This window comes from Anoplopoma fimbria, chromosome 8 (genome assembly GCF_027596085.1).
Source record: "Anoplopoma fimbria isolate UVic2021 breed Golden Eagle Sablefish chromosome 8, Afim_UVic_2022, whole genome shotgun sequence".
NCBI classification, from domain to species: Eukaryota; Metazoa; Chordata; class Actinopteri; order Perciformes; family Anoplopomatidae; genus Anoplopoma; species Anoplopoma fimbria.
Window position 1 is genome coordinate 23,495,487 of NC_072456.1, and position 26,777 is coordinate 23,522,263.

At 38.0% G+C, this 26,777-nt stretch overlaps 2 protein-coding genes across 3 annotated transcripts; one reads left to right on the forward strand and one right to left on the reverse strand.

Moving 5' to 3' along the window:
• Positions 1–2,654: 2,654 nt before the first annotated feature.
• Positions 2,655–13,763, reverse strand: mau2 (MAU2 sister chromatid cohesion factor). 2 transcript variants are annotated; one of them, XM_054602513.1, is made up of 18 exons: positions 13,482–13,763; positions 13,135–13,218; positions 12,568–12,663; positions 12,297–12,391; positions 11,194–11,221; positions 10,806–10,961; positions 10,541–10,687; positions 9,282–9,372; positions 8,985–9,088; positions 8,756–8,833; positions 8,067–8,132; positions 7,838–7,921; positions 7,140–7,189; positions 6,901–6,978; positions 6,695–6,806; positions 5,497–5,587; positions 5,187–5,314; positions 2,655–3,997 (listed from the first exon to the last, which is right to left on the reverse strand). In XM_054602513.1, exons 1-18 carry the CDS (start codon positions 13,713–13,715, stop codon positions 3,923–3,925), a joined length of 1,797 nt encoding a protein of 598 aa, XP_054458488.1. In that variant the 5' UTR covers positions 13,716–13,763; the 3' UTR covers positions 2,655–3,922. The 2 variants fall into 2 exon arrangements, with proteins under 2 accessions (XP_054458488.1, XP_054458487.1); XM_054602512.1 differs by having other exon boundaries at positions 7,829–7,921.
• A 3,306-nt stretch (positions 13,764–17,069) lies between these two features.
• LOC129094781 (mitochondrial coenzyme A transporter SLC25A42-like) lies at positions 17,070–23,593 on the forward strand. The gene is made up of 8 exons (XM_054603040.1): positions 17,070–17,376; positions 17,754–17,889; positions 19,448–19,559; positions 19,798–19,823; positions 20,985–21,151; positions 21,377–21,493; positions 21,706–21,857; positions 22,486–23,593. Exons 2-8 carry the CDS (start codon positions 17,803–17,805, stop codon positions 22,809–22,811), a joined length of 987 nt encoding a protein of 328 aa, XP_054459015.1. The 5' UTR covers positions 17,070–17,376; positions 17,754–17,802; the 3' UTR covers positions 22,812–23,593.
• The last annotated feature ends 3,184 nt before the right edge of the window (positions 23,594–26,777 follow it).

The following is a 26,777-nucleotide window of genomic DNA, read 5'->3' on the forward strand; positions in this document are numbered from 1 at the left end:
AATTTAAAGAGTAGCCTATATATATATTTATATCAATATTAATCTACAATGTAGAATTTTTTTTTTTTTAAATAAAGAAAAACCATTGAATTAGAAGGTGTGTCCAAACTTTTGATTGGTACTATATATATATATATTTTTTTATATATAGGAAGGGAGAGTAAAAACAAAACAGGGACAAGACAACTTTTTAATGAGCTAAATTTAAAGAATAGCCTTTATATATATATCTATATCTATATATATATAGATATAAACATATATATTTATATATATCTATATATATATTTATATTTATATATATACAGTACCAGTCAAAAGTTTGGACTCACCTTCTCATTCAACTACTTTGAAGAATCTAAAATATAAAACATTCTGGTTTGTTGAGCATTTGTTTGTTTACCACATAATTCCATATGTGTTCCTTCATAGTTTGGATGTCTTCAATATTAATCTACAATGTAGAAAAAAAAATAAAAAAAAAAATAAAGAAAAACCAACAATTCAAAGAATAAACACTTTATGCTGAAGAATGGTAGCTAAGTTTATTTAGCTAATCCCACTTAAACTTCTTACAGTATTTACTTGGACACTGCAACTCATGATACAGACACATTTGCAAACATTAAAAAGTCATACCAATTTGACCCTTATAACATGGTAGATGTTTTACTTTCTATTACTGACCACATAGTCAGTAACACCAAAGTGAGTTCCTGTATTTAAGTGGTTTATAAATCAATATGATCCTCATTTGTTTCAGAAACACCTGTTAACTGACATTTTGCATTATGCTTGGAAGTTTGACAATGGTATCATGTTATATAATATGAGTGTCTTGGCATGTGTGTACTTTTTGCATACAGTACTTTATATGTCTTGAGGTATTCTTATGTGTACGTATCTCTGTGTGTGTACCTGCAAATATGCATAAAGGAACCTTTAAGACGCTACCTTTTAATTGCTGTTGCGTACCAATGGATGCCATTTACTGCAAAACGGTAAATAAAAGCATCAAACTGGTTCATCTTTAATTTTGTCACACAACATATTAAAACAAGTGAGGTTTTCTTCAACAAAGGGATATTAATTCATAAACCTTTAGTACTATTATGGTGAACCTAAATATATAAGTGAACCAGGGTTTCAGTAACAATACAACAGGAGTTCTGCTCAATCATACTTAATATAAAGTATAATCTGTATTATTTGAATGTACTTATGAAACAGGATTGTGTGGTTTTACTTTTTCTATGCTGGTTATTTAACAATTAAATTGCTCCTCATTACATGGGATGGCAGTTGAGGCAGAACAGAGCTACTGGTTGCAAAGCAGACATTTCCGTGGATCCGTCTCCATGCCGACCCTTCAGGATCTCTCTGCGACCCCAGAGGACCCTGCAGCAGCTTAAGGATCAATGGACACTAAATACTCCTTTTGTTAGTGAGAGTCCAGTGCCAGACTAGACCGAGAGCCTCTATCCCTCTCTAAGATACACTGTTGTCCTCTGGTCGTACCTGGTCAGATTGCCCCTGAAGTACACTCAGAGACACAAGGCTATCATGTGACATCTCTAGATTAGCTCACCATGCAGAACTTCTTCCTGGTGGCCCCTGCAGGTGCTGGTGTGGAAATTCCTGTGGTTATCATCACTAGCTGAGAGCCCCCATATGTTTCCTGGCTAATTCCAGACCTGTTCAGACGGCATGGCTAATAATCACCTTTAAATAGCAGTGTACCACATGCCTTGTAAAAGCTTGAGGCAGGGAAATGATGGTGAAGAAGATCAGTGAGTTTTTTTTAGCTATAAAACAGTGGAAGTGTTCTCAGGTTTCTTCCTCAAGCTGCTCTTTGGGGCAAAGTCCTCATTTGAGCAGAAGTCCTCCTCATTTCTGATTGAACAGGTGCAGGGATGCACGCGGGCCCAAAGGTTCTTGTCGACTAGAATAACTTATCACCTGTTTCCTAGTCTTTACAAAGCCCAGGTCCTGCTTTGTATCTGTGTTTAACCTACTCTTGAGTGATCACATTTCAAATCACAACATTTCTTCTTAATTTCCACTTCTTCATATTAGTTTTTTTGAATATTAGTTTTCAATACAGAGAGATCTGAGTGAATCAGGCATCCCATACACAATGACGACAACACGAGAACTGCACTGTGAGCTAGCTTTTTAAATACAACTCAATCACGTTAAATACTTTTTTTTGAAAAGCACTGATAATTATAAAGTATGTAATTGTTGTGGTGGTACCTTCACGTACCTCGTTTACATAGCATATTTATTTTCTTCCATAAACGCTAGGTTCTGCTTGTAGTTAAAGTTCATAAAGTGAAATATACTAAACCATTTAGCCCTGAAATTAAGATTTGTGCATATTTTTTTCTAGAATAAAAGACATTAACAGGACAATTGCATGGATGTCAACACATTTGAAAGCTCTAGCACCACCTACAGGTCACATAGTAAACTTGATCACCACTAACTCACTTTACTGTACAACAGCTTCCAGTATTCACTCAGTTTCTCTATTGTTTTGCCTGATGTCCGTCAACATAATTCGCTGACATGCATTTAGACTCTTAAAAAAACAAGGCATAATGTTGACAACCTTGAGATTCAAAACAGTAAATTACTCAATTCTTTTTAATCATATTTTATTGGAAAATTATTGAAAACAATGTAAGCATTAAAAACATATGCATTGGATAGAATATGGCTAGTACTCAAGCTTAAACTGTGTCCGTACAGAGTGCCTCAAATACCAAGCATTGAGATTTCTACTCAGGATAGCTAAAAATACATATCACACTTTACTAAATTGCCTTTATAAAATGTCACTGTACAATAAAGGTTCAACGAGTGGCAAATCTATACAAACATACTGTAAAGAAAGCATTTAGTAGAACTATCAAGACAAATTAAAATATAACAAAATAAAATAAATTTGCTTTTGTTTTGAATATCTGAAGATTACCGTGAGCTCCAAAAGTCTAAACCGGAATTGTAAAAATGAATACATTGACAGGGAATTTATATATTATGGAAAAATACATCAGTTGTGTTGCTTTTAAAAGGGTTTGTGGTAAAACCTCACAGCCACCAAAATGATATAAAACTCACAAAGCATTGAAACATCGCTCATCAACAGACCCCCAACAGAGAAATATTTCGGTCCACAGAGGCACCGCTCCAATGCTATGTACGCTGACAATTTGTACGGTGAAACTTTTTCAACTGATTAATGTGTGAAAATATATTACAAGATGTCTCTCTTCTTTCGAATATGGATTTTGTGCAAAAAAAATGATCAACCAAGAATTTATTGTTAGCAACCCAAACTATAGTACAGGGGAGTCCACGTCAGTAACTTCCATGCATGAAAAAAAAAAAACAAAAAAATAAAGAGGATCCATACAAAAAAAGGCAAGATGTAAAATATTTACCAACAGATACAAAAATATCAACATGAATAAATTAATTTCTTCTACATTTCTTTACTGCTCGCCCCTCTATCTAGCCCCTCCTTTTTTTCCAGAGGAACCTGGCAACCGTAGAGAAGGGTTCTCCATATCCGAGGCAAAGAAGCCCTTTTATACGTCGCTATGTGTCGTTCACCAACTCCCAATAAAGAGTCCGAACCCGCCCTGCATCCATGCCATCGGAAAGTGTGAAATACATGCACAACAGTCGTTGTAATTTCTTTACAACAATTAAAGAAGTGATAGACAATCAGGAAGCAATCTCGAGAAACTAATAAAGTGAAGGCCTGAACTCTTGTGACCTGTTAAAAATCCTCTCAAATCTCAGCTACAGTGGTCTGATAGCAGGTTGTTAGGCATCGATCTGTCGCTTGTGATAATGTACCAGCTTCAGCCATATTGTGAGACAGACGGGGTTTTTCTTTTTTTTTTTCCCCTCATAGCAGGCTTGCAAGGCTGGTGGTCGGGCCGTTCTGGGCTTGGATCTGGACAGGAGGAGGGCCATCAGTCCACTGAAAGACACACAGAAAGATAAAGAAATATCAGTACGGGGAAACGAAGATGCAGAAAATAGATAGAAGGGAAACGTAGGGCTGGGTATCGGAAAACACAGCTCCTTCATGCACCAACGGAATGGTGACGGTCCTACTAGGTAGCGAAAAACTCTGTGCTTTACAGGAATTGTATTATGCCTTGGAAGCGGAGGAAACAAGACCTGCTTTCACCTAGAATGCAACATGAGAAACATTTGAAAAAGCCTTTCAGGGTATTGCCAGAGTTTCTCTTATGTTTGCATGACGCTGCAAAAATGTCACACAATCATTAATGAGTCTGCTCTCGTGTCTCAGAGTGCAGGGGAGCCTCTCCACAAACACACAGAGCCCAGCAGAGGACAGACGGTAGATAACGTTGTGAGTTATGTTACAAACAGGCTTGATAGTGATCGACTAGCTAACGTGCAGAGGGATTCTGGGTTTTTGTGTTTTAAGCTGAGCAACACCAGAGACTATGATCCTGTTTTGCCTTTGTTGGTCTCTGGAAGTTTGCTGGAAGTAATTTAATGTAGCCATTGTGCATTTTATGTTGAGGGAGCACTGTGCCAGACTCCAGCCTTTTAAGTGCTACGTTTGCTTCTCAGGAACCAGATTTAATAGGGACGCGACTTCTAACATAAGTGCTTTGCGGTGGTTCTAATTATGCCGATGTGAAGAGCGGTCAGTGTGGTTGTCAAAAAGTAACAAAATTGATACATTTTTTTGGAAAAGTAACTGTTAAATATTTAAAGAAACCATAAAGTGTTGAATTTAAGAACAGAATCTGGTGGGGAGGTAAAGTTAAACTGGGCTATTCTTTTTTTATGTTGCAAACGTGTCGGTTTTTCCAATTAAATAATACCTCTAGTTATTCACAATGACAGACTTTTAAACACAATGAACTCTAATTTCAAGAAAAGATCACGTTTCCATAATCAATTTTACACATAGGAGAGAAATGAGCTGAGCATAGTTGTTTTACTAATTAGGCTATGAAGTTTCCATTCACACAACGACAACATCAGGAAAAAGTATCTTTGTGGTATCGTAATCGAAATCAAGGTATCGGTAACTGAACTTTTCCAACGATACCCATCCCAAGCGAGAGGAGGTAATGAAGAGTAACGACACGTGAACGTTTAGATCCACGTTAATCTGTTTGACGTACACTGATGAGGTTATGCTCGGGGAGGCTGCAGGCAGCGATGTGGTCCTGCAGCAGCTGCTGGGAGAAGTTCTGGTGCATCTGGGCCGCTTCATGGGCATCCATGGTGTTCCCGAGGGCCTTGTTCAAGTCTGCAAGCACAGCACGCTTCATCACTCAAACACAGCCTTGTTTTCTCAAGAACAAGAGACTTTGGGATTTAAATGTAACAGAAGAGTCAAGTTTTAAAAGTTCTGCAAAGCCTGTTTAACAAGTAGAAAATCTAAGAACAAAACTGATGTCACATATAAAAGGGAAAAAGGTCATTATGTACCTTTCAACAGGGCCGAAGACCAGAGCTGAACAGACATGTCGGGGATCTTGCTGGCCAGCTGCATGGCAGGTACAACCATGTTGTTGCTTTCCTAAAGAGAAAAAGGGAAACTTACTTTAGAAATCAAGAATGGTGAAAACAACGAGAGGACGATCCTCATCTATAAATAGGCCCCTTTCACAGCGGCCATTTTGGCATGTCACTGAAGGGTAAACACAGGTGTAAACGATAACATTAACTATGCCCCAGGACCGTGTTACTGTGCATGCTGGCTCGCTGCAATGACATGGCAAAATGGCTGCTAGGCAAATAAGCCTGTACTCTTTAGCATTAAAAGACTTCTATGTGAATGCTATTGTCTCCTACAGGGCAAGGGTCATTTTTGGATCACTCATGTGTATAAAATGTTTGTTTTAATTCATAATTTTTGCAGAGAAAATAATAATCCCCACAAATTATTCACTTGATGCTTCAAAGTAGTTACTGTAGAAAAGAAGATTAGTTTTGTCGAGTATGTTTAAGTTTGAAAGTGAAATTCCGTTGTTTTAAATTAAATCATTTATAAAAATATTTTTAAATATTGAAGTAGTAGCTCTATAACTTCAGCATCTCAGCGTTTCTCTTGTCAGTTGATTTTTGGATTTATATCTAATGGCTTCATAGAAATGATTTTTGCTTCGTCACCTTACAAAAAGGCACAAAGATGGAAGGGTTTTATTACATTGCAGCACAACATGCCTCAAGATGAGTCAGCTAAACTGAGCTGGCTTCCTTCACTGCTGCCTCTCTTTATTTCTCATATGGTCAGGCCACAAAAATAACTGAAGTCTATGAATAAAGAACAAGCTGATTTATGTTCATCTGTATTCACCAACAGACACTGCATTAAAGTCAATCTAAGGTTGAGTGTAGGAGCTAATTAGGGGGGTATATTAGCCATTGATTCGGGAAAATCTTATATATATATATTATTTACATAGGGTTCTATGTATAAGGATATTATTTTCTAAGTTTTTGCAAAAGTTATAAACTGTTTCACAAATGAAGCCCTAGCTGCTCATGGAAAGTAATGCGGGTGAACAAGAACCGATAGGAATATGAAAACAGTTTTTTTCTTATCTTGATTCAGTTCCAAAAAGATAAAAAAAAAACAGCTTTTGAGCATTAGGCCAATCTGTCACGTATTCATGAGTCTTACTCTGTGGTTGCCCAGCACGTAGAAGATGTGGCCCAGCAGAACCAGGGAGCAGGCAGTCAGTCTGTTCAGGTCCTCGGCGTTAGACATCTTCAGGGTTTCTCTGAGGAAGCGTCTGAGACACAACAAGGTATAAATATGTAAACATGTGCAGATGCAGGGCGGATCTGTGGTCGTGATTGCCTTTAACTGTTTAAGATTCTACATACTTGGCCTCGTTGTAGCGTCCTTGAAAGAAGGACAGGAGTCCTCTGATGTAGAAGGCTGCAGCCCGGAGGCAATGGGAGCTGAATCCAAAACAAAGACAACGGATGCATATTTAACAATCTGAACCAGTTGAAACAAAATGCATGTGTTAAATGTATTGCGCTGTGTTATGTTATATATATATATATATATATATATATATAAGTATAAATACAAACTGTAAAAACCGTATGCCTCTTACCTTACTGGGAAGTTATGGTCTGGGTTTATTCTCTCTAGGAGGCTGTACAACTGAAGAAGAAATAAAACAGGAAATACGTTAAAGGGTAGTTTGACACCTGTAGTGTCATGTTACATTGTTGCATTTAAGTTCTGGTACAGTTCCTGTTCACAAATGACTTTACACAAATGAACCGAAAAGGAGTAAACATGATCGAATGGACAGTTGTGACGATTGTCATCCTGCATCATCAGGACCAACGTTTCAAAAATCGACTTTAATGCTTCTGTGTGTGTGTGTGTGTGTATCTATGCTTCGGATTATTAACTTGTTATGAGCATTATTACACTTTAAAATCGACCACATGCGATGGTAAATAATGGTAGACGCAGGGCAGAAAGTTAACTGCATGTGAACGCACAGTGAGAACGTGATGGAGCACATGGACAGGCACACGATGCACAGTACAATGGGTTCGCTATCAAACACCTTTTAATGGAGTTAATGCACCGACTTCTTTAAAGTATTGTGCTGAGCTATTGCTGTGCTATTGCTTGAAAAATGTCTCAACAGCACTCCCATGTGGAAAAACTATGTAATGGCAAAATATCTTCATCAAAAACCTGACATAATGAACACTGACCACCTTCTTTTTAGAAGTGCTTCATTGCAGTGCATTGTTCAAATTTAAAGAAGTGACCCGTTATTACTTCACCAACCTCCTGGTGTCGGTTCCCTTCCCTTATGTAGACACTGGCCAAGTTGGTTACGATGTATGTCCACAGTTCCTGGTGTGTGGTGAGCTGAAACCCAACAACATCTTTTGAGTTAAGAGGAGAGAGCAGCTGCCGCAGAGTAGACGAGGAGAGAAGAAGTAGGACGAGTAAAAAGAGAGGAAGAAACACACAAAGTGACATTAACTGTGGAGCGTATTCATCATGTACTCACCCGCAAAGCCGTGGTAAACTGTGCCTCTGCGTTATCCATACAGTTCACCGAGATACAGTACAGACCCTGGGACATGAGAAGAGGAACAGATCGACCATTACAGATGTCCATTTGTAACGGAAACAGGGATATAGTAGTATTGAAAGAAATATGTGTTTCTTCTGTAATAAGAGAGAGCTTATGGAATGTAAAACTTCTTCCTCCGTGTCCTCAAAGTTGTCCTAAGTTTAACACTTTGTTAAATTTGTATTTCAGGGTTTTAACATGCGCAAAATAAATCTAAATCTATCTAATAATAAAACAATAAAAAAAACAATATTCCAACATCCCTTACTTATTTTCATTATTTACACGTCTACTGCAAAATCTATTGAACTCCTTTTAAAACTTGATTTTTGAAGGTAACAATATTTTAAATGAGAAGAGGTATTTTTTATTTTACTAGAATTCCTCAAATATAAATGAGGGATGACTCAAAAATAACAAAAACATTTATTTTAATGTTTAAAAAAATCGACATTAAAAAGAAACTTGACCACTGACGATGTCTCCAATTGTTTTCAGTGAACATTATTTAACGAGAATTGATCTGAAACTTTTGTCTTTTCAGAGACACACACACACACACACACACACACACACACACACACACACGAATGTGGAAGCAGGTTTTGGTTGAAAATACTCACTAATAGCGTGTGAAGCTGAGCAGCGTGGTTGGTGAATAACCTGGGGGACTGCTGGCACAGCTGGCACACCTGTGAGATCTGAACGGACAGAACAGAACAGAACAGAACGTTTACTTCCACAAGCTCATTCAAGCATTTGTTAATCTTGTGACATACTACAAAAGCAACCCGCTGGACTGGATGGTTTTTTCACACCACAAACATATTGAACAAAGCAGAAACAGCGTACCTCTTGTAACGCAGTGGCCTTGTGGCCCGTGACGAGTCTACACATGATGATGTGCTCCAGTAGAATGACTTGAAAGGTAGAGAGGATGGGGCTGCAGTCCAACACTGACACACGGAAATAAACATAATACATCATACACAAACAAGTGGTGGAAAATCTTTTTTTTTACAGTTTGAAAAGCACAGTTCCTCTTTATATAGTATATATATATATATATATATATATATATATATATATATATATATATATATATTAAACCATTTTTAGAGAAGCACAGTAGCATGTTTGGTGACTCACTTTTTAGTTTCTCTAGTTGCATAAGAGCCTTGTCTGTGTACTTCTGAGCTTTCTCCAGGTAGCCTGCCTGCATGGAGTGCATGACTGTCACCTGTGAAACGACAAGAAGGAGTAGATATTAAACACCGTCAACCAATTACTAATTAAGACGTGCATGTTGTAACGCTGCAGTTGTATCAAGCTATCCAGTCATTTTTGTCACTTATCAAGGCGTAGTTATTGGTTGTCTTTTAGTTACCAAGTTATCAGATGCAACTTAAATGCAACCTAAATGAAAAATGACAACACTTCATCAAGACAGCCTGGTGTTTCCGTTTCCTCTTCTTCTGTCAAAATACATTCTGGATCAAGTGCGGCAAGTGTGCTTTATTTACAAAGCCAGAGGTCTCAGAAGACATCCAACCTCTCCCGCCCAATGACCAGAACAGTGTGCGTTCTTTAAGAGGATAAAAGCACTAATATAATAGAAAACCTTTAAAGTAAATGGGGAAATACATTTGATGATCACACGAACATTTCAGTTACATGCCCATGAAGTATTTTCTGAATACTCTATTCTTGTATTTTTGGTTGATACTTGACTACATGATCGAAAGTCACTTATGGACTACGCTCACTAAAACTAATCTAAAGATAACCCGATTACAATTCTCTTGGTTGATTCATATTTCTTAGAAGTGGGATCCTCTGTTTCTCTCTTTCTAAGAACTATAAAGAGACAGCATAAACCAACGTCTTTGTAACTTTTCTTGCATGGAGAACTCAGAATCAACGGTGTGTTCATAACAAAACATTGTCTATTAAATAACCGGACCTTCTTGTTATCAAAACCTTGTTTTTAAGGTCGTTCCTCCTCGCTTTATTTTGACTTGCAGTTGATATAGTTCGTAACCTCTATCTCTTCTTCACTCACACTGAAGAGCTTCCACATCGACAACATGGTGCGTACGTGTGGCTGTGACTATACTGCGTGTGAGACTGAAAACTTGAATGCTGCACATATGTGTGTCATTTTGAAATGGCAACAAAAAATGAAAATATACAAAAGCGATAATTCGGTCACGGCCGATCACCTGACAACTGGCTGGTTTTTGAACGGTGGCTAAAACAATCAGTGCATCTTTACCAAATACTAGCCAAAAATGCAGGATGGGCCCCACTTCATTTCGGAGTAGTGCAACATAAACGTTCAGAAGAAGAAAAACTGTGGAGGTCGGTGTGTTAAGTTGGAGGATTCAAAGAAAGAGAAGTGTCATTACCAAATAGACGAGGACACACATGTGCTCCTTGGGCAGCCAGTGGAAGAGGTCGGCTGGGTTGCTGGGCAGAATCTCATCATCGTGGAGTGTAGAGATGGTCTGGATGCACTGCTGCAGCTGCTTCAGACACGGCTTCACACTTTTCACCTTGAGAGACATGGACACAAAGATATATATACACACACCGTCTCAGCTTCACGTAGTTTGAAACAACCAGACGACAAAAAGACTTCTGTCACACTTCACAGAGACTTGGTTTTCCTACCTGTCCAGCATCCAGGTAGTGTGTGACCTGTAGGACCAGGAAGAAGACCCTCAGGGACTCCTTCTGGATCGGGTTTCCCTGCCAGTTTTCTACAATAGTTCCGCACAGTGTGAGCAGAGGATGCACCTCCCCAAGCTTCCTCTCCATTAGCAGCAACTACGGATAAAAAGAAAGGAAAAAAAAAAACATCACCACAATCAAAACCTGATAGAATTTGATGTTAAAAACAACAACGTGTACTGATGTATAGTTATTGATATAAACAAAATATAGTATTTGTTTGTTAAAAGCATTTGTTTGGTGTTGAAAGAGAACTATCCTTGTTTATGCTGTCGTAGTGTAACAGTACAAATAGCATAATAAACGTAAAGTAGAGCAGATGACTCACCATTCCTTTACTGAGGAGAAACAGCGCCCTAAAAAGCAAAAACACCAAGTAAGCTTTTTTTCTCCAGCCAGTTCTCACAATCAATCAATATTTCATATATCAATAAGCACTTTCTGCAACAGTTATTTTGGTAGCACGGATGCACCAGTGTCGAGGCGTGTTAAAATACTCAGAACTGGTTGAACTGTGTCCACTACAAGAGAAAGGTGCAACTGTCACGACACTTTTACAAAGAGCAACATTTTACTTTAATGAAGATGAATCGAAGATGAACGTTATTATTTTCTTTACAATGGTATTAAGGGATTTGACGGGTAAACAAGATGGCAAACCCTGGAGGACAGTGAATCAGTGAGGGTTTAGGGATTGAGACTGACAAATTACTCATACTTGTCCTTGGTCTGGTTTTTGTGCTCTGCAGATTAAAAGTAATTAAAAGTAATCAACTGGAATTTCCTGTGCGAACAAAGGTTCCAACCCTTTTCATAAATACTTCTAATGGTGTCTCCTCCTTTCACAAATACAAATGCTTTGGACTTTGGATGAACAAAAGTCTAAACATTCAACACCATACAGACCATCACAAAAAGAAATTCAAACACACAATGGGTTTTCTTTTAGTCCTGTTTTTCATGCCATCGAGAAAAGGCTTAGTTTCAACCTTTTTTTATTGTGTTAATAAAATGTATTTAAAGGTTTGCAACACCATCCATCTTGTCTAAACTTGACCCGCTGTATCACTCAGCCCTGAAGCTATAAACTTAAGACCCACATCTATTTATATTATTTCAAATTTAGAAAAAGGGAAGTGGCCTCTTCTGGCTGCAGCTAATTTAATTTACTAACAAAAAATATGCAAAATGCTGGCTTGTTAATGCTCTGAGTTATTGCATACTGTATTTTTTCTTCTCCATTGATGCTGCTGATATTTGATGTTGTTGTCCTGTTATGTGTTGGATGCTGCTATTTGACTGTGTCTGGGCTAGGACTGACTACTAAAAGAGGTTTTCATGTCAATATGACTTCCGAGTTCAATAAATGTCAGATGCAAACCAAGAAAAGACATAAATATGTTGTGAACGAGAGGACTGGGTGACATTTACCTGGTATATTCAGACCCAACCACTCGGGCGTACTCGGCTCCGACCCCCAGCAGGTCACATGCCGACACCAAGTCTTTCTCCAGTGTATGAAGTTGCTGAAAGAAGCAATAAGAACATTTCTATCTTTTGCTATTTGGACACTTGCAAAATCCAATTAAAAACATGTGTAATACAAGTGTGAGCACACAGACTAACCAAGAGCCTGCGCATGAAAATGACTTTGGGAATGCAACAATGTGACCCCTGTTCATGCTGTTGCACTGATACATACCGCCAACTGGAACAACAATCTGCAGTGCCAGTATGGTGTTTGTTGTGAAATCTGGATCGCCTTGCGCAGGAGGGGTTTTGCAGAGTCCACCAAATTCTGAAAAGTGATTCAAAATGATAAACAGAGCAATAATCAAATCATAAAACTCATTTTGACCACATGACACTAATACACTGTGCAATACAATAGTTATAATAGTTTCTGTCTGTATATATAAGTTATTTCTTTACTGTTTTTTTTATTGATTTCTTATTTATTACTTGTTTTGATTTTTTTATTGCACATTTGCTTATTTATAATACTTGTTTTGATCTTGTTTTTTTATTTCACATTTGCTTATTTATAATACTTGTTTTGATCTTGTTTTATTTTTATTTTTTTTACTATGTCTCTTGTTTGCTGCTGTAATCCTGTAAATTTCTAATAAAGGATTATCTTATTTTATCTTATAAAAAAAAAGAAATGCACAGTCAATCCTGCATGGATCATCATATAACCATGTCAATGTAAAGTGGCTGCAAAGAAGTGATGAATGCATGTATGAAAGCTAAAAAAAATGGGATTTACCTGTTGGCAGAAGAGTTCTGACAAAATGCTTGCAGCTTCAAATTTGACATCTTCAAACTGAGGGACTTGTTGAGATATGAACCACTGAAACACAAAACACACACACAAAACGTCAGCAGTGATGATTCCCACACATATTATTAATTATCCCATAATATAAAAAAAAACCTTTAATAAATCTACATTTAAACTTCTTTCAACATTTAACCGTCCTGAATTAACAGCTTTTTAAAAAATAAAAATAAATCATCTTGCTCGTTTTTTTCACCCCCCTCCCGCTTGCGGCCTACACCCTTCCCCGTCCTCCGCCGCATCCCCGCTCTTTCCTGAAACCGAACGCCGCTCACCGCTTTCTCCAGGTGGCTGCGGGCCAGCTCGCTGTTCTTGGTGTGGTGGTAGAGGACCGAGCCCAGCTGGAGATGTGTCCGGGCCTCGATCCTCTGCGGCGGCTTGAACTGAAACACCGCCTGTAGACAGTGCACGCAGAGTCGGATCTTGGGCGGGCTGGAGGTTCTGAAATGCTCCGCAAAGCCGAGAAGGGCGAGGTACCAGCGCTCCGGGGCCTCTACGTTTGACGCCATTTTCCCCGACAACAACAAGTTTTTTCAGCGCTATGGCCAGACTCCCAGGTTGCCAGGTTTGGGGTCTAAACCCCCGAAGCCATCGTTTTTGTTTTTAATTGAATCGTTTAAATGTAATAGTGTATGATGACTAACATTTGTTACACGGTTTTATAATTTATTTGTACAACTACAGTACCAGTCAAAAGCTCGGACACACCTTCTCATTCAATGTTTTTCTTTCTTTATTGTTTTTATTTTTTCTGTATGACTGTATATATATATATATTTTTTATTTTTTTACTTCCCTTCCTATATAAAAAAAATAATATATATTAAAATATTATCTTGTCCCTATTTTTGTTTTTACTCTCCCTTCCTATATATAAAGTACCAGTTAAAAAACCTTCTCAATTTCTTTTTTTCTTATTTATATATATGACTGTATATATATATTTTTGTTTTTACTCTCCCTTATATATATATATAAATATATATATATATATATATATATATACAGTACCAGTTAAAAGTTTGGACACACCTTCTCATTCAATGTTTTTTCTTTTTTTTTTTTTTTTCTGTATGACTGTATGACTATATATATATATATATATATATATATATATATATATATATATATATATATATATATATATATATAGGCTATTCTTTAAATTTAGCTCATTAAAAAGTGGTCTTGTCCCTGTTTTTGTTTTTACTCTCCCTTCCTATATATATAAAAAATATATATATATATACAGTACCAGTCAAAAGTTTGGACACACCTTCTAATTCAAATGGTTTTTCTTTATTTCTTTATTTATTTTTTTCCTACATTGTAGATTAATATTGAAGACATCCAAACTATGAAGGAACACATATGGAATTATGTGGTAAACAAACAAATGCTCAACAAACCAGAATATGTTTTATATTTTAGATTCTTCAAAGTAGTTGAATGAGAAGGTGTGTCCAAACTTTTGACTGGTACTGTATATATATAAATAAACACCACAATTGAATTGAATGATTAGAAGGTATTATTGTAGAATTCACATTTCATTTTGTTTGGTATTATTATATACTTGTGTGGCAATGATGTGCTTGCTCGTGACAGAAACTTTTCAGTCAATTGTGTTTTATGTTCATACACAGTTTATACGTTTTTTTATATTTATGTTTACATACAGTATATATTTATATAAAAACACAAGGTACAAGTGATTAAATGTCCTCAAGGGCTGCATCACTTTTGTTTTGATTATTATTATATATTCCTTTATTGATCCCCATGGGGGAAATTTGGGTGTTGCAGCAGCTCAACTACATAGAAACAGATAATAAATAAAACATATTATACAATACAAATAAAAAAAATAAAAAAAAAAAAAAAAAATGTTTTGATACACTGGTGCTTTGAATTATTTCCATTTTCGGGGACATACTCTTATTTTATTATGTTTAATTGGAAAAATATAAAATTATTCACTTCCCTATACATCAGTCAGAATAAGGTTTGAGTGCAAATTTACAATAATATACTGAAATAACTTTTCAAATGTTCATATCCAGTCACTAATTCAAACCTCTGGAATTGATAATTCTTTATTTGTTTACGTCACTAGGGATACCTGATTAGTCGATTAATACAACCGTGTAATGTTAACTTAGTTGTTTTGTGTTCCATTTTGGGGGACATACTCTAACTTTATTATGTTTAATTGAGAAATATATATTTTTTCACTTCCCTATACATCAGTCAGAATAAGGTTTGAGTGAAAATTTACAATAATATACTGAAATAACTTTTCAAATGTTCATGTCCAGTCACTAATTCAAACCTCTGGAATTGATAATTCTTTATTTGTTTAAAATAAGATAAGATAATCCTTTATTAGTCCCGCAGCGGGGAAAATTACAGGATTACAGCAGCATAGGTTATAGTGCAAACAAGAGACATAGAAAAAGAAAAACAAGATAAAAGGAAAAAAAACCAAGTATTATAAATAAGCAATAAAAACAGTAAAGAATCCACAATAACGTCACTAGGGATACCTGATTAGTCAATTAATACAACCATGTAATGTTAACTTAGTTGTTTTGTGTTCCATTTAGGGGGACATACTCTAACTTTATTATGTTTAATTGAAAAATATACAATTATTCACTTCCCTATACATCAGTCAGAATAAGGTTTGAGTGCAAATTTACAATAATATACTGAAATAACTTTTCAAATGTTCATGTCCAGTCACTAATTCAAACCTCTGGAATTGATAATCATTTATTTGTTTACGTCACTAGGGATACCTGATTAGTCGATTAATACAACCATGTAATGTGAACTTAGTTGTTTTGTGTTGCATTTTGGGGGATATACTAGGGATATCTGATTAGTCGATTAATATAACATGTAATGTTAACTCTTTCTTTATTATGTTTAATTGAGAAATATATATTTTTTCACTTTCCTATACAACAGTAAGAATAAGGTTTGAGTGAAAATTTACAATAATATACTGAAATAATGTGAACTTAGTTGTTTGTGTTGCAAGTGTTATTGATTTCAAATTGTTAAGGCAACAAGGTACAGTTTAAATAAGATATTTTGTTGTATAGTATGTGTATTTATTGTCTGTGTAGTTGTATAGTATGTGTATTTATTGTCTGTGTCTGTGTAGTTGTATAGTATGTGTATTTATTGTCTGTGTCTGTGTAGTTGTATAGTATGTGTATTTATTGTCTGTGTAGTTGTATAGTATGTGTATTTATTGTCTGTGTAGTTGTATAGTATGTGTATTTATTGTCTGTTGTTGTATAGTATGTGTATTTATTGTCTGTGTCTGTGTAGTTGTATAGTATGTGTATTTATTGTCTGTGTAGTTGTATAGTATGTGTATTTATTGTCTGTGTCTGTGTAGTTGTATAGTATGTGTATTTATTGTCTGTGTAGTTGTATAGTATGTGTATTTATTGTCTGTGTAGTTGTATAGTTGTATAGTTGTATAGTATGTGTATTTATTGTCTGTGTAGTTGTATAGTATGTGTATTTATTGTCTGTGTCTGTGTAGTTGTATAGTATGTGTATTTATTGTCTGTGTAGTTGTATAGTATGTGTATTTATTGTCTGTGTAGTTGTATAGTATGTGTATTTATTGTCTGTGTAGTTGTATAGTATGTGTATTTATTGTCTGTGTCTGTGTAGTTGAGCTGCTGCAACACTCGAATTTCCCCCATGGGGATCAATAAAGGAATATAATAATAATATGAGCAACACTGGCAACCCAATGTTTTAGATAACCTCGCGAGATTTCATCCCATTAACGAGACTCGCTCATGGGAATTGTAGTCCAAAACACTGTCCCAGTTTTTTTTGAGACCTTGAAAAGCCCAAATAGTCTTGTGTTGCGGAACCAGGCAGCTGCAGAAACTCCTCTCGGCCGGTCGACTATAAATACCCATCACCTGTCTGCAACAATATCCTTCAGATACGACGACAACCGACAACAAAACGACTACAACCGACGAGAAAGAGACGCAGCAGGCAGCGAGAGTTGCAAGTTGTAGTTATAAGTGCGACCAGCCTCCTGCACGCAAACAACAAATGCGTGCAAGAATCTGCGGCCACAGAGATTCACAGCGCAGATTTGTAAACAGAGGGCTCCTTTTAAACACAAAGGTAACCAAATGCATCAATAATAACCTGTATTTATGTATTATTATTCATAATAATAATAAATAAATAATAATAATGATTGAATATATCTGTTTATTCATTCTGTGCATGACTTTTTTGTTTATTTTAGGTGTGGCCACTGACATTGCATGCATTTATATCCGCATAAGTTCAGGAAATTGACAATATTGTTGAATTGTTCAATGTAAAGGGTGTATTTGCTTTAAAGCTGCAGAGCATCGAGTTAAAGACAGCTGAAGCAGTGCGACATGGAGGATTGTTGTTGTTTTTGTTGTTTTTTTTAACCTCTCCTCCATATTTGTTTTCATTCCTCCTCCTCAGTGAGTTTTTTTAATTTATTTTTATTTTTTTTTTTAAAGAATGAGTGACTGAGTGTCCCACAGCCTTGGTAATCCGTGAAGGGCACACATGGCCCCCCGTGTGAGCGACCATCAGAGCCCCCTGCCAGTGTCAGAGGCCACCGAGCTGGCTCTGCCCCCCTCCAGCCAAGATAAAGTGAGTGAGCATTGTTTCTGATACTCAATCTCATGATGTGACATGTTCTAGCAGCTGGGATAAAGACATTATGAACAACAGTATTCTTGACCTTGTTTACATATGCTGCATGGACATATTGTCAGAATGATGTTATTGATATGAGAGTAATGTCAGCTATTTGTCAGTCTCAAGTGTTATCCTTTTAGGCGGTGAGTAGATTTTATTATTGCATTTAAAAAGGACATTTTAAGATTATTTTTTTTTAAATTGTGAATTATTTGGTTTTAAAAGATATCAGTGTTTCTTAGAGTCCAAGATGATCACCTCAGATGTTTTGTTTCATCCACAAATCAAAGATATTCAGTTTACTGTCACAGAGGAGGAAAGAAAACTGAAAATATTCACATTTAAGAAGCTGGATTCAGAGAATTTTGACCTTTTTTCTTTAAAAAAAAAAAATCAAACAAACCGATAAAGTGATTATCGAAAGTAATTGAATAGTTGAATACTAATTGATTGATCATTGCAGATCTAAAAACAAATCCCTTTTTAAAGGGCACTATTTTGGAAATTGTTGCATAATCCTAATGTGGTATGATTTCAACCCAAAAGCCACATCGAACGGTGTAACTCTCAGACTCCTATCAGTGTGATGGAACCTTATTTTGGTTACATCACACAGTTCAACCAGTGCATTGCTCGAATTAGCAGGGAGCTGCCAGCTAATCTAAATCTGTCCTTAGTTTACGAAGAAACCCTTTAAGTAGTATTGAAAAAGGACAATCATGATGGAGGTTTACTGTAGTATCACAGGATGTGTGTGTGTCAATATACTATACAATATTTATCCTTATTTTCTTTTTTAATAAAAAGACACAAATATACCAAATGATATAACATTTACATTTGAAAACGTCCAACAAAGTGTGCAGCAATTGACCCCAGATGGCCTTTAGCTAGGTAGCTGAGTTTATTGATTATATCAGAATGAGAAGAATCTTTATTTCCCACGTACGTGTGCACAAACCAGGAATTTGACCCAGTTATTTTTGCATCTCACTTAATGTATTTACACAGAAGTAAAGTCAGCTTTAATATTCAAAACCTAATTAAATGTATACATGACTAGAATCCTAAACTACATCTTCCCTCCTGTGCTTTAAATTGGGAATTAAGTTTGGTATCTGTGCCAAATGCTCTTCTTATCAGCCGGCCAGATTGTTTATTGGGTTCAACTGTCCCTTCCAGCAGAAGGAGTTCACACAAACAGCCTCAGTGAAGCACCAGTTGATGTTATCTCATGTGATTCTGCCATAAGAGTGAGTCACTCCAACTCTAAACCACATGCACATTTTACTATGCCAGTAACTTTACTGGGGGAAAGATGCAGGAGTGTTTGGGCTGATAAGCAAACGCCATCCCTGTTAAATGTTTGTGAGGGTAAAACAGCCACCTAATGATAAGATAAAAGATTAAACTGTCCACAACCAGCCAGCGTTATGCCGTTGAGATATGTGAAGGGTCAGTGTTTAGCTTTCAGTTTGTGTTTATAATGTGAGAACATGTGTCCAAACAGGACTTGAGGCCCAGATGGACGGTGCTGGACTCCCTGCTGTGTGGGGCGTTTGCTGGAGCCATAGCCAAAACAGTCATAGCACCTCTGGATCGGACCAAGATTATTTTCCAAGGCAAGAGCAACACTCCATACACACAAAGATCTCTTTCCATTTATATAATCTAGAGCAGAGAAACAGGCTGCTGCACATGTAAGTGATGGATAATGCAACATGTGTTTTCCTGTTTTCCCTGACTGTTGTAACTGTTCTTAACTCGTTGTTAATCCTCTTAGTCGGAGTTTAGCCTGCGTGAGAGAGAGTGTGTTCTTTAACTCTGAGCTTTAACTGTGCTTTTCTTGTTGCTCCACAGTGTCCACCAGAAGATTCTCAGCTAAGGTGAGTTCAGGGTTCAATCATTGATATATTCTAACATGTAGCTACACTGGCGGGACAAAGTTGAACGGCGTAATATATTAATGCTGGAAGTTAATATGTGACTAGAAGTATAAATAAATAAAAAAAATAAAAAACATTTGGTGTTTACAGATTCTCATGAATATTTCTTTATTTTATATAATTCTAAATTAGGGCTGCACAATTAATCTAAATTGTAGCAAAATTGCAACATGGCCTACTCATAGATTGTATATATAAGAAGGGCCTACTGCAATTTTCAAAAACGCAGGATAGGTAACATTTTTTTAAAGGTGCCATATCCCAGATTGTGAGCATTTCGATTGCCTCTCGACGGCTCCCAACATGTCGACTGCAAACCAGTGGCGAAAAATTTAGCTCGAGCTAACGGTGTTTACCTGAGAGGTTGGGTGTTATCAGCAGTAGTCGTTGTATGAGCGCAGTACAGAGCGACGGCCATTAGCCGGTCAGTGGGGCGCGCTCACATGCACTAATATTCACTAAAAGCATGTAAGAGCGAACCAGCTATGTCAACAAAGCAAGGAGAAGCTCAGATACAACACACACATAGGGAGATACTTCATTCTCTACTCAAGTAGACATCACTCCACTATATCTTTACACAGACAATAGTTAAATGCTGCTTTATTAATGTTCAGAATGTTAAAAACAGCTCCTAAAAAAAAGACCAAAAGTGTGTCAAAATACCTTTTAAATTAAATACAGTGGTGCTGCAGAAATGTTCTGGCCTACACCGACTTAAGAAAAACAGATCCGTGCAAAAATCACACCCCAATATAGGCTTTCAATAAAGAGAAGTATAATGATGTAAAAATGATCCTTTCCTCTAATATTGAAAATCATAGAGTAATTTATATAACAGCCAAAATAATCCCAATTAGATCTTTTTTTCAAAACTGTTCAGCCTTATTCTAGACAAAGAAAACAAAAAAAACTGTCATTTTTGGCATCTATAAAGATGTAACAGCCACAATCACACACTTCTATTTACATTCAATCCTAGAAGTCTAAACATGATGGTGCACCTTGAACATATCAAGATTATCACGTTAGATTATTAGATGTGGAAAACATGAAGGGCGTCCGTCTCTGCTCCTAACCCGACATGTCCATCACCACCAGGAGGCCTTCAGGCTCATCTACTGCTCCTACATGAAGGACGGGCTGCTCAGCCTGTGGAGGGGGAACTCTGCCACCATGATGAGGGTCATGCCCTACGCCGCCATCCAGTTCTGCTCCCATGACCAGTACAAAAAGCTACTGGGGGGTTACTACGGTTACCAGGGGAAGTGAGTACAGCGTATGTCTTTAAGTGATTTTTTTATTGATATATTTTAAGATAAAACACAGACAATGCCTGTTATCAACATGTTATCATTGTGAGCATGTTAGCATGCTGATGTTAGCATTAACCTCACAGAGACTCCAGCATGTCTGTTGCCTCTAATTCTTGTTTTTTTAATCGGCATAATTTTATGAATATTTACTACATATTACTGTGTTGTTTCTCTCAGAGCTCTGCCTCCTTTCCCACGCTTCCTGGCTGGCTCTCTGGCCGGCACCACTGCTGCTATGCTCACCTATCCTCTGGACATGGTGCGAGCCAGGATGGCCGTCACCGCCAGAGAAATGTAAGAACCCATCCCCCGTTTACTATAGTCACATGACAACCACTACTGTGTACCGAGGGGTCCCTCTCTTGTGTGTATTAGTCCTGTTATTGTCCTGCCACTACAATAAAATGGACTAAAATGTCACAAAATGTCCTATAATAACTCTCATAAAGATAAAATGGAACAGTTTGGTAAACGATGTCTTGCCTGGTGCTTTTTTCTTGGGACAGGTACTGCAACATCATGCACGTCTTTGTACGGATCTCCCAAGAGGAGGGGGTCAGGACCCTTTACAGAGGCTTCACTCCCACCATCATGGGTGTCATCCCGTATGCAGGGATCACATTCTTCACATATGAGACCCTAAAGAAGCTGCACACAGGTAAAGATCATTTTACATTTCTATTTATGGGACAGTGTGGTGGATTTAGTGGAAATCTAGCAGTGTGATTGCAGTTGCAACCAACTGAATACCTCTCTGCTCTCTCCTCCCTTTCCAAGTCTGCGGTAACGCAAGCCTCCGATTGCAAAACTGTGTCAACGGCGTGGCCTCTTTCAGCACCAACATAACAACAACTACTTTAACAACAACATAAGTCAGACTGTTTGGGGTTACCATGGTTTTGCACTTTCCAAGTGTGTCAGAGAACTAAAGTGGCTGAAGGCCCTCTCTAGAGTCGGCGTTTGGTTTGTCCGTTCTGGGCTACTGTAGAAACATGGCGGCGCAACATTCTGTGGAAGACGACAAGCTCCCTTTGTAGATCAGAAGGGCTCATTCTAAGCTAACGAAAACACAACGATTCTTAGTTTCAGATGATTATACACTCATGAAAACATAGCTTTCTGCTAACAGAACCCCCTAAACTCTACATAATGTTCCTTCAATGTCTTCATTTCATTACATTCATATGTTTAGTAGAGTGTCTTTTTAGATTTGAAGAATGAAAAAAGTGTCTTTCAGATGTTGAACTCTTTCTTCCTCTGTGTTTTTTTTCCCCCTCTCGCTCCAGAAAAGACTAAGCGACCCCAGCCGTACCCCGTCGAGCGCTTGGCTTTCGGCGCCTGCGCTGGCCTGATCGGGCAATCGGCGTCGTACCCTCTGGACGTGGTGCGTCGGCGCATGCAGACGGCCGGCGTCACCGGCTCGTCGTACGCCACCATCCTGGGGACCATGCGTGAGATCGTGGAGAAGGAGGGAGTCGTGCGCGGACTATACAAAGGCCTGAGCATGAACTGGATCAAAGGGCCCGTCGCCGTGGGGATCAGCCTCACCACGTTTGACATCACGCAAAGCCTTCTTCTCAAACTGCATCAGATGGGCTACTTTGCACACTGAGTCTTCGGGGGGGACGAACGATAAAGCACAGACCGACGCGAGTGAGGAGGTCAACTCTTTCATAAGGCAGCACTAAGGGGCCGTCCAGCTGCACGTTCCTGTTCCCTTCAGACCGGATGTCAGAGGATGAGGGGGACCGGAGATCTGTTGTGCACCAGAAACGCTTTCTCTTTCTCACACTTTAGCTAACGCACAGGATTCACTGAAGGAGGAAAACTGGCGAGAGGAGGCTGAAAAATAAGTGTCTTTAAGTCGTCGTTCACACAATCACAACTTTTGTTTTGAACTCTTTGTTAATCGGTGATTAACAAAGCAACAGGGGATCAAGAAAAGTTTCATTTTTGATGGACGACATGGAGCTCTTGGTGTTGTGTTTATAAGAGAATGCTTGCACTTTATTATACCTGCAATGTTCTATCAAATGAATCCCATATCAACAGAGATAACTTATTTTTAATGAGTTTTATTGATTTTAATTTGGGGCGGAAATTTTAATTAGTTTTTTGCTTTGTTTTCATTTTGGTCATTTCATTTTTTTTTTTCAATTATTATTATTATTTTTTTTTAAATGAAAGGTTGATTATGCAATATGTTTTTGTTTTAATTTTTAGTTATGGTGCCACTGTGGGATGAGTTGAGATTGACTGGACGATTGATTGTAGGGGGGGGTGATCATGTCAGCAGGACTGCACAGTTTCACTGTCCGTCCTCGGATGAGTTGTATAGTATTAATATTATCTAATAAGTGGACGCAAATCAAATATATCAGAAATAAATATATATATACAACAGTTTGTTTTATGTGCACATTATTAAGTGTCGTTTTTGTACTTTGTCTACATTGATTTAAAGTTCTAAAAATGCCAAAGCTCTTAACTTCAATTATATGTTTCATGGGAACAATTCTACTTTCACTGCTGATGTACATTTCAAATCTACAGCAAATGTGAGCAATGAGTCCTTTTGTCCACTAGAGGGCGTCATGTGATAAGCAAAGCTAGTCACGCAATCTGCGACATTAAAGGCCGCTCTAATATTTGAATAGGAAAGGTTACAATATTCTTTTACTGACTGCACAAAGATCTTCAATTTGTAATGTTGCAATACCTTTTTTTTTTGCATTTCTACAGAAAAATCAGGCCTTTATTACATAACCGTTATATCAATGACAGGTTGTTATGTGTTTGGCATTTTAGTTACACTTAAAGTAATAATAATCGTGATATCCAATATCTAATACATAATAATGTAAAATTACAGCATAAAAACTGTATATTTTGATGAATCACACCTGACCCACCTGTGTGTGTGTGTGTGTGAGGCCACATGTCCCTTCACTCTCAGTAGATGGCAGCATTGAGTGGCCCCTCTCCTCCGTTGGCCCTGGACCATCATGGAGGTTAGTCCGGCTCTGATCACCTCATGGCCTGAACTTGACCTGCCCTTCGCCAACAGAGATGCTCTCGCTGTAATTTTTCCGGTAATGTTTTATTTCACTTAAACGTTTTGTGAAAACATTCTCTTACTGGAGGTTTTGATGTGTCAATGCTACAAAGAAACATTTTGTAAAACGTAAATTTCTAAATTCATACCACAAAACACTGCAGAGGGTAATTACACACGGAAACATAACCTAAATAATTAATGTAATGTGGGTTTTTTTACATGCATGTTTTATACATAGATGTCAAAATAATGGTCATAGTGAAAGAGAATTATGATAATTTAAATTTTAAAGAAATTCTAGGAAATTAAGAAGTCATGCACAGTCTCTGAATAATGATTACATTTTTGTATTATTTATGAGGACCTTTTTATTGTCTGAAAAAACACACACAAAAATACCCAGATATAAGAAGCAATTTTAAGTAGACAAAACTAAAATGATTTTCAGCAACACATTTTTTGAACATTTTAATCATAAATCTTTTACACTTCCATCAAATAGATTAAAGACTGATGCACACACACACACATATCAACCAAAATCTTAATATTTAAAATTACAAAGCAGTACTTTTTAATGTAACTTTACCGAATACTGCACTTAAACTTATTATTTAAAACATTTTCATTCATTAACGACATCCTGAGAAATGTTTTAAATCAAATAATTTAGATATTTGAGTAATGGTACGCTGCATTCAATGGTAATATTTTTTTTCCGTGCTCATCCTGTTCTTTGCTGCACTGGTTAGTGCGCATGAGCTGCGACTAAATGTGGATAGGAGGTGAGTGCGTGCCCGATCCGTCGCTTCAATCACCACCTGAAATCGTTTCCCTTTTTCTTCACCAGTCGTCTCCTGAACTTCACCTCCGAGCAGCTGGATGGAGCGACTCTGCCCATCTGTCCATCCTCCATCCCTCCATCTCTCATCCTCCTCCTGCCTGTATGACCTTGACTGTGAATTATGGGATATTCTGCCACCCCACAGTGTTCAGCCACCCAGCCTGGTAATGCAACAATCGAAACAATGCCAGTGGGGTGGATAACATGGTCGGAGGGCGGGTGCCTGAGAGAAGCAGGAGGAGGAGGGGTGGTAAAGATGCTTCTTGAAGGCGCCGTTGCCATAGGTAACCTGGATCCGTGCCAGGGGAGGAGAGCGAACCATTTGCATGTATTCAAATCTCGCATGAATAATTCACTTTGAAGCCTCCCGCTGCAGCGCTGGCAGACAATAGCTGTTCACACACACAAATGCACAATATATGGGCAGAAAGAAAAAAAAAAAAAAATGCAACCACGAATACAACGTTCACAGCACACACCCACCCATCCCTGATCCCGTGTGAGAAAGGTGAGGAGGTTACACTGGGAATAAAGCCTCTCCCTCACAACTAAATCAGACTCGGATGCTGCGAGGCGGCGGATGGAATATGATTCTGCATGTGTTTTATCACAGCTCGTTCTGTTCTGTTCAGATGCACGAGCAGGCATAGCTGCTGTTTGACTTTGAGCTTATACCACGGGAGGCTGAGGAGGAAATGCATAGTACACATATGCATACACACACACACACACACACACACACATACACGCACACACACACACGTGTTCATGTCCCTGTGATGCCCTGCAAAAAGCCACACTGGCTGGGATCCTTCACTTTGAAGGCCCAGCTTCTCGAGCACCTGGCTCCACTGCATAAATTCACCAGCGTTAAAAAAAAAAGAAAAGGAAAAAACAGCGAGAGGCATTTTATCAAACATAAACAGGCCTGTAAACGTTTCCCTGTAAACTCGCCTTAGAAAAAGCAAAAGGACCAAGAAAATAAAATAAGAAATCACCTCGCCGTGACTATTAAACTCAGCGAAGACGAGCTGTAATCCCTCCATGCATGCATGCTGATATTTACAAGTGCTACAGGGACGTCATCCTCATCCCCGCAGCACAACCTCTCGCGGCTCTCGCTCTCTCCCTCATAGCTCAGTCTTGTTAATTTTATAAGATCCAGCATATTGCCACTTATCGGCTGGCAGCGTTGTAAAAGCTCCGGGGTCAGTGCATTACTGAGCTGCTGGGCTCCACTCTTCCATTAGAGGGAGTGTTCAGGCTGCGTTGGCCTTCACTCAATCAAATGCGGGCTGCAAAACGGCTGCTCCAAGTGCAGATGAGGGGGCACAAACACACACATTCACACACACACACACACACACACACACACACACACACACACACACACAAACACACAAGGAGACTCTTTCAATCCCTGGATGTGAAACTATAGGGCGCATAAATCTGAGCACATAAATCCAGGTGCACACACACACACACACACACACACACACACACACACACACACACACACACACACACACACACACACACAAACAGTATGTGCCTATCCTCACTGTTTCGAGGCCCGGAGGGGGGCAACACACTCATTTGCATGGAGTGTTTGCATTTAAAGAGAGTAAATGCGTATAGGTGTGGGTGTGCTTGTACTGCAGCTGACATTTTCACCA

What these genes read in the sequence shown, in the direction of transcription:
- mau2 (XM_054602512.1), bottom strand. Translation starts at nt 13,715, where the DNA reads ATGGCGTCAAACGTAGAGGCCCCGGAGCGCTGGTACCTCGCCCTTCTC. An exon ending in CAGAACTCTTCTGCCAACAG is followed by an intron (nt 12,664 to 13,134) that starts GTAAATCCCATT and finishes ATCACTTTTCAG; the next exon opens with AATTTGGTGGACTCTGCAAA. An exon ending in GTTGGGTCTGAATATACCAG is followed by an intron (nt 11,222 to 12,296) that starts GTAAATGTCACC and finishes TTTGCTTTTTAG; the next exon opens with GGCGCTGTTTCTCCTCAGTA.
- LOC129094781 (XM_054603040.1), top strand. Translation starts at nt 17,803, where the DNA reads ATGGCCCCCCGTGTGAGCGACCATCAGAGCCCCCTGCCAGTGTCAGAG. An exon ending in GACCAAGATTATTTTCCAAG is followed by an intron (nt 19,560 to 19,797) that starts GCAAGAGCAACA and finishes GTTGCTCCACAG; the next exon opens with TGTCCACCAGAAGATTCTCA. An exon ending in TACTACGGTTACCAGGGGAA is followed by an intron (nt 21,152 to 21,376) that starts GTGAGTACAGCG and finishes TGTTTCTCTCAG; the next exon opens with AGCTCTGCCTCCTTTCCCAC.